The 7,237-nt window shown below is 33.7% G+C and overlaps 1 protein-coding gene across 3 annotated transcripts; it reads right to left on the bottom strand.

Moving 5' to 3' along the window:
* Positions 1–291: 291 nt before the first annotated feature.
* LOC142541122 (uncharacterized) lies at positions 292–6,960 on the bottom strand. 3 transcript variants are annotated; one of them, XM_075647712.1, is made up of 7 exons: positions 6,680–6,960; positions 4,846–4,907; positions 2,215–2,287; positions 1,810–2,130; positions 1,516–1,728; positions 653–745; positions 292–556 (listed from the first exon to the last, which is right to left on the bottom strand). In XM_075647712.1, exons 3-7 carry the CDS (start codon positions 2,263–2,265, stop codon positions 458–460), a joined length of 777 nt encoding a protein of 258 aa, XP_075503827.1. In that variant the 5' UTR covers positions 2,266–2,287; positions 4,846–4,907; positions 6,680–6,960; the 3' UTR covers positions 292–457. The 3 variants fall into 3 exon arrangements, with proteins under 3 accessions (XP_075503827.1, XP_075503828.1, XP_075503829.1); XM_075647713.1 differs by having other exon boundaries at positions 6,716–6,960; XM_075647714.1 differs by lacking the exon at positions 292–556 and having other exon boundaries at positions 653–1,243.
* Between the last annotated feature and the right edge of the window lie 277 nt (positions 6,961–7,237).

Genomic DNA, 7,237 nt, shown 5'->3' with positions numbered 1-7,237 from the left:
GAGACTGAGGGCGGGGACTAGTGAGCTAGCTTGGGTCAGCAGTAGTAGGAACCCGAGGACCTCATGTTTCAGCTTATTCACCATTTTATGTTCAAACTCAGTTTTAATATGTTGAATGATTTTTAAGTTGTTTTGAAACACAATATTTACTTCCGCTGTTATTTTAAAGTTAAATCCATTTATCAGTTTATTTTACGAATGATGCATGTTATTTATTTAAAGAGAAAAATTTTAAATAATTCCGCAAAATTACGAATACGAAATACGGGCCTCTACATCTTTGATGGCATATTCATATCTGTGGGAGACATCAGCAGTTTTACAGAATGGAAACCAATAACCAAATATGTACTCTACTTTAGAACAAAAATGCACATGTTTATTCCATTTTCCCAATTACACATTACCTTATACACGAAAAATGATGCAAAGTTAATCTAATTATTACAATTTTCTCTCAAACAGCTTGAGTACTAGGCTCTCCATTTTTTTTCTTGTGACCTTCATTCCAAACTTGCGATCTCGTAATTTTTGTATATGCCGGGCTTCTCTTTTTCTTTAATATAGAGATATATACAAAATCGTTAAAACATAATTCAAAATATGTATATATCACTAATTACATAAATTATAAAAAATTCAAAAAAATTACCATAATGTGAGTCAAACGAGCATAACCTCTCCGGCTCATTGTGTGAATGTGATCTTGTTTTTTCCTCATTGCTCTAAATCTTTCACTCTTTTCGTGAGATTAGTTAAAATCATACAATCAAACTGTTCAAAAGATTAAAACTTAGTAGTCACTTGCCCATGCAAAGCAACACACCAAAATGTAGCACAACAATCAACAGCGTTACCAGTTCGCATCTACAATAAATAAAATATCACTGATAAACAATTTATTTGTAATTAAAATATATCATCTTCTTAAAACAGATCAAATCGAAAAAAATAGCCTTCTAGTTAATTTCACAGAACTTAATTTTGAAAACGTGGAGAATAAAAAATCAAGCAATAGATCTTTTAATATCACTTATACCAAATTATTTTACCTTCAAAATTGAAGCAAAGAAGTCTTGAGATCCTAGTTCATCATAGTGCGAAATAGATCCTGTAAAGTACAAAAACATTGTTCCTGTGGCTGCTGCAGCTGCTGCAGTTTCCTCTTCAATGGTAGCTGCGGCTGTAAAGGCAAGTGATTCAAAGCTTCAACTTCCTGTAGCAGCTGCAGCTACTGTAACAGCTACAGCTGTTGTAAGCAATATGAGGTGTTGGAATCAACTGTTCTTTGGATTTGCTATGTTACGCCATGTGTTCTAGTTTTGCAAATAAATGAAAGAATGCAATATGTCCAAACAACCATTACATTCAAACACACACCTAAACTACTGACAAAGCAGTCTCGTCGGGACAACAACACAATACATTAACCACAAAGATCTAAATAACACCAACAAATTGAAAGGTAAAGCAAATGTATTAAGTGACCATAAAAGATTCAAGAAAAATTCTCACTTGAAAGTTAGGTGATAATGTCCTCTGTACAAATAAGTCCCACTGATTTCGGTCCATAAATTTAGGCTTCAAAAGATTGAGATCTCGTGAAGTCAGTCGACTTGTATTAGCTTCTCGTACAAGTATTTGCAATTTAGATTTCCTATAGCGCCACAATTTAGCGAACTTTCGAAAAATTGTTTTCTTTTCACAATCATCAACTTTGTAAGTCAGCTGTACATTAAATAAAAAGAAAATATGTCTACATTTTGTTATGAAAATGGAAATGAAAAATTAAGTAACTAAATATATTACCTGAAGACAGCTCCACATCCTATCCTTCACTTCTTCGCTTATATCATTCCATCCATTTAAAGTATAAGGCACAAATTCTTTTGTCATGCAACCTAGAAAAGAAGCGTACTTCACTGAATTATCTCCAACCGACTGTCCAAACTCATTACGATCCAGCTCTTTACACTTGTCTTGGCCACTAACCATTTTCAACTTTGATGCACCCAATCCTTTTTTCTTATCTGTTTTCTCATCATCAATTGGTTCTTTACCATGCAAATCATGTGATGAATTAGCTGAATTGTTAGAATCCATTATCGATAACCTATTAGATATATTTTCCTGTAAAATGGAAAAAAGATACATTGAAATGTACTAGTGTGCTTTAGTAAAATAAAACAAGATTTAAAATAAAAACAATATCACCTGAATTTCATCTACAGATCCTTTGCTACGTTTTTTGACCATTTTACTCATCTTTTGAATGTTATTAAATAACCTGATAAACATGTAATATGACATGATGCATCACTGAAAATAAACAAGCAAACAAATATATTAAACAATAAATAAATAGTTACATAACTTTAGAAAAAATGTATCAATCAAAATAAATAACTATAAAATCTATTCCTGAAAATTTCCGTCATGTCTTAGTCACATCAATTCCTTCACCCTCATTCCTTGAGTACGGTTCTTTCTTGGTAATTTTAATCTCAAGTAGGGACACATCAAGAGGTGTTGATGACGTATAAGCATCTTCTTTAAGCACATTCATGTTATTAATACCCCGAAGCGGCGCTTTTAGCAACACATACCAATTGGTTTCATCATTGTCCCTGGAATAGAATACTTGCTTTGCTTGTGATGCTAAAATGAAAGGATCACTTTCAAAAGTTTTTAGTCCTTGGTGTAAATTGACCAGTGTAAAACCATCTTCAATTTTGATACAAGTTCCAGGATTGGCCCAATCACACCTAAAAACAGGCACTTTGAAAGAATAGTAGTATAGCAAAACAATATCAGGTATAACCCCATAGTATGATAAACTTCCTACTGTATGTGAATTGTCATTAGCATTAGATTGACAAAAAGTTTCGGCTTCAATTGAAACACCACTATCTTGTGTCGACCTTTCAATATCAATTGTGTGGAACTTATGTCCATTTACAATATATCCCGTATAAGATGTAACGTGCTTTCTTGGACCATGTGCTAGCCATTGAATTTGGTCTGAAGAGTTAACATTATCTTGTTTTGATAACCATTCAGCAAATGTTTCCATATGTTGTTTTTGTAACAACGTTTCGTTACTTAAGAAACAATGATCTGTTTGTTTAATCTCGTCAATGTGCATCCTAATCAAAATAATTGAATGGAGATGTTAGAATACACAAGATATGTAATAGATCAAGACTAACAGTATGAAACTAACTACACTCACTGTAAGTAAGGTTCAACTTCTGCAGTATTGAACAACACATATCGATGTGCAGCTTGTAACACGTGATCCTCTAAAATCTTTTCTTTCCCTTTAGAAATTGGACGACCTTCTGATAATCCATATTCCAAATCATCGTTCCTATTAGAACGAACACCAATACTAGAAGCATTTTTTATATAAGCACTACAAAATGCCATTCGTTCTTCTGCGAGGTAACACTCGGCTATGCAACCTTCTGGTCTTGCCCGGTTCTTCACATACCCTTTTAGTATTTTTATAAATCTAAATCACAAAGTAAAATTCACATTAAAGAAATGTTGATAGCAAAATCTAAAAGGGTTGAATCCATCTGTTGCAAGACCAAGGTGGATATTTCTAGGATCTGATGCAAAATCAGGCCATTTATGATCTAGCGTATCCCAAGCTACCGAATCAACTGGATGACACATCATATGATCTTGACTTTTGTGTTCGGAGTGCCAAATCAACTCTTCAGCCTTTTGTTTTGATTTAAACATCCTTTTCAGTCTTGGTATCACTGGAAAATACCGTAGGACCTTTTCAGGAACTCCTTTACAAACTTTGGTGGTGACTTTGTCTATCTTTTATCTTGAGGATCCACAATTTGGACACGAGTCCAAATCTTGAAGCTCCTTTCTAAATAGACAACAATCATTTGGGCAAGCATGAATCTTCTCATATCCTAAATCAAATGGTTTCAACAACTTTCTCATCGTGTAAACAGTTTCTGGAAGTGTGTTGTTATCTGGAAGCATGTCACCTAAGATCTTAAAGAGCTCATTAAAAATATTGTCTGTGTGACCATTAGTAGACTTGTAATTGTATAGTGTGACGACTGCGGACAACTTTGTGTAAGATGTACAACCAGGGAAGAGAGGAGTTTCCGCATCTTTTAATAAATCATCAAACTCATAATCTTTTGCCTCAGACATAGTGTGTCCAACCTCTTCTTCCGGCAAAAAAACATCTTATATAAGTGATATGCCTCTCTACTTTCATCCTTTTTCTGAACTCCTCCTGAACTACCTTCAGCATGAGATTGTGAGTTATAAGTTTCACCATGAAAGACCCAAATAGTGTAAGAAATATCGAACCCCTTAATAATTAAGTGGTCATACACTTGGTCAAATTTCATATACTTCTTATTTTTACAACGCTTGCAATGACATAAGATTACTTCACGTGTTTTTCATAGTTCCTAGCTTGTGCTATAAATCTTTTTACCCCTTCTTCATACTCGGGTACAAGCCTAGAAGGCAGATGCATCCATTCCTTATCCATCTTGTGAACAAACCTTTTTCATTTATATGAAATAATTATGAGATTTTATCAATACACACACGCACATATATACACGACGATAATTTAATTTATATGATATAATTACTTAGGTGTCATATGTTATCCCAAATTTTCTTTCCCAAAATATTCCCAACATTTTTATAAGAGAACACCACATAATAAATAAAAAAACTTAAATTCAAAAAAACTTATTCATACATCATTATATTTTAAACAGATAAAAATCATGTGTCAAAGTAGTATTTACCATCTATGTCAAAATAATACACGTACACAATTAATATTTATACCTGCACACAGATTGAGCACACTTCAGAACTCCAACAGTGTTAGCTAATCCAAGCAATATCCCCTGTATAAGTAAGTGTTCATAGTATTACAAAAATGGAAACTCACTGACTATGAATAGTATTGTTCAAGTTAGATCTAGGAATATATTACAGAAAGATAAAGATAATGAAAAACTACTTAAACATATAATATCAAATTCTCTATTTGTACAATAAAAATTGGTGGATTCACGCGTCATTGCCACATAAAATGGAGAAAAAAAAATCCATCGTTCAAGATTCAAACCACCCCCCAAAAACCACAGGTAAAACGGTTCAATAGAAAAGGAAAATACATTGAATATCTCTGCCAACTGGTTCACATTGTACTGGCCGAAAAACAGCTTATATTTTCCTAAAATCCATTTAAATTAATGTTCCAAGAAACATGACAGAAAGAGGAAACAATTGAGAATTTGATTAATCGAAATAGAACAAGAAATCAATATTCCCTAACTTTACAAATACATTGTAGAAACTTAAAAGGGGCATAGTCTAGCCTTGTTGAATTAAACAATCTCAAGGCCTTTCATAAATTAATAATAATTGATAATATATGAGACACATTCATAGTGAAGCTTGTTTGCCGTTTGGTAAGTTTGAAATAGGTAAAAAAAAAATGAGTCAAAGACATGAATTCTTGTTAAAAATTCAAAACTCGATTAAGAAGACTCGTCACTTCATAATCTATTCCTTTCACCCATCACTTGATCTTTCAAACACAACCACTAAAGATGAATACTTTATCCTCAGCCCATGTTGAAATAAGTGTAAGCATGAGCAGTAAACACCAAGGAGCAGTAGAGATTACCATATTCTAAACCACAACATTTTTTTGCAACCTTGCGACTGTAATTGTCCATAAAAGATATGCAGTCAAATCACAAATAAAAAGGTAACAAATTGAGTTGGGAATTCTTTGCAGTCTAAATTGGCAACCTAATTGAAATAGCTGACATTTATTTTGAACTCATAAGGATAATACAACATCAATACCAGAAAATGGCAAAATGCTATGTTCATACCATCATTTTCATTATTGTTTCGGCCTTGTGATATCCAAACAGTTGGTGCAAATAGAAAGTAGTAACATTTGAATACACCCAAAGCATGAAAAATAAAATTTTAAGCACAAGACAAACATCCATTAAACTTGTTAATGGGTTCTACAGTTTGTAAATGTGGACATGTGGGTGTCTAATTGAAGTGCTGCAACACAGCAAAGCAGAAGTTTGTTGAATGGAGACTTGCGCAGTTTCGCGAGCCACAAGAGGTATGCCAGACATTCTTATTAGACAGGATTGGCAAATTTACACATATTTAAACCAAAACCTGCATTGCCACTAAAAATCTACAAACATGAGAGTCGAGAACAGATTTCATAATAATTCTTTCTCAATATTTGTACGGAATTCCAATCAATAACAGAGCGAAAATTGAAGTAATAGACACACTACTCTCAAGAGCTTGCAAACGCAACATTTACTCATTCCACGTGCATTCTCAAGAGTTCGCAAACGCAACATTACTCTCAAGAGTTCGCAAAAGAAAAATGTGTGGCTGAAATCCATATAAAAGACGTTGTAACAAAATAAATCCAGAATATCAAAGCCCAAATTAAGTCTTCAATTAACATAACCAGAGAGATTCAATTCGAATCTGGAAAAAAGAAAAAGAAAAGAAGAAGATTGAAATGTCAAGATGCTAGTGATTATTCAATTTCACTCACGAGAACAATATTATTTTCATAAAATTAGCTAAATTAAGTGATCGCATACAGAGCAGAGATATTCACCTAGCAGAGAGGGCAACGGAAGTAAGTCAACCGTACCGGCGAAAAGAGAGCCGGATTGCCTGTTCATGGATTTTTGCGTTTTAAATTTAATAATCAATTTTGGTGGTGAACGATGGCGCTGGCATGAAATCGAAGAAGAATCGACTTGGGGCTTTTAAATTTTAGTTTTACTAACCGCCTCAACAATAACAGACACAGGCGGCGTCGGTTAGGAGGACATGGCGGCGAAATGGCGGAAATGTAGCGGCGGCGACAAGGATTTCGGCAAAGAAGAAATCGGCGCACAGAAAGAAAGAAAAGAAATTGGTCTTGTGGGAATTAATATTGAGCGCGCTTAGAAAAGTAATAGGCGCGCATTTTTCTTCGACATCATGAATTGAAAGCACTCCGTTAATAATAATATTGACGGCGTGCTTTTACTGTGCGCTGTTAATGTATAGACACGTTTTTTTATATAAAATTTATACTATTAAGAGCGAACATAAAAAGCACGCTGGTAATAATACTATTAACGGCGTGCTTTTCATGTGCTCTGTTAATGTATAGACACGATTTTTT

The sequence above is a fragment of the Primulina tabacum genome, chromosome 3 (assembly GCF_025594145.1).
Source record: "Primulina tabacum isolate GXHZ01 chromosome 3, ASM2559414v2, whole genome shotgun sequence".
Lineage (NCBI taxonomy): Eukaryota > Viridiplantae > Streptophyta > Magnoliopsida > Lamiales > Gesneriaceae > Primulina > Primulina tabacum.
This window is presented reverse-complemented; position numbering and strand designations above follow the sequence as displayed.

Bases quoted from the DNA above. Each gene is read 5' to 3' on its own strand.
- LOC142541122 (XM_075647712.1), bottom strand. From the start codon at position 2,265: ATGAGTAAAATGGTCAAAAAACGTAGCAAAGGATCTGTAGATGAAATT. The intron at 2,131-2,214 runs GTGATATTGTTT...TCCATTTTACAG, and splicing joins GATCTGTAGATGAAATTCAG to GAAAATATATCTAATAGGTT. The intron at 1,729-1,809 runs GTAATATATTTA...TTTAATGTACAG, and splicing joins GGATGTGGAGCTGTCTTCAG to CTGACTTACAAAGTTGATGA.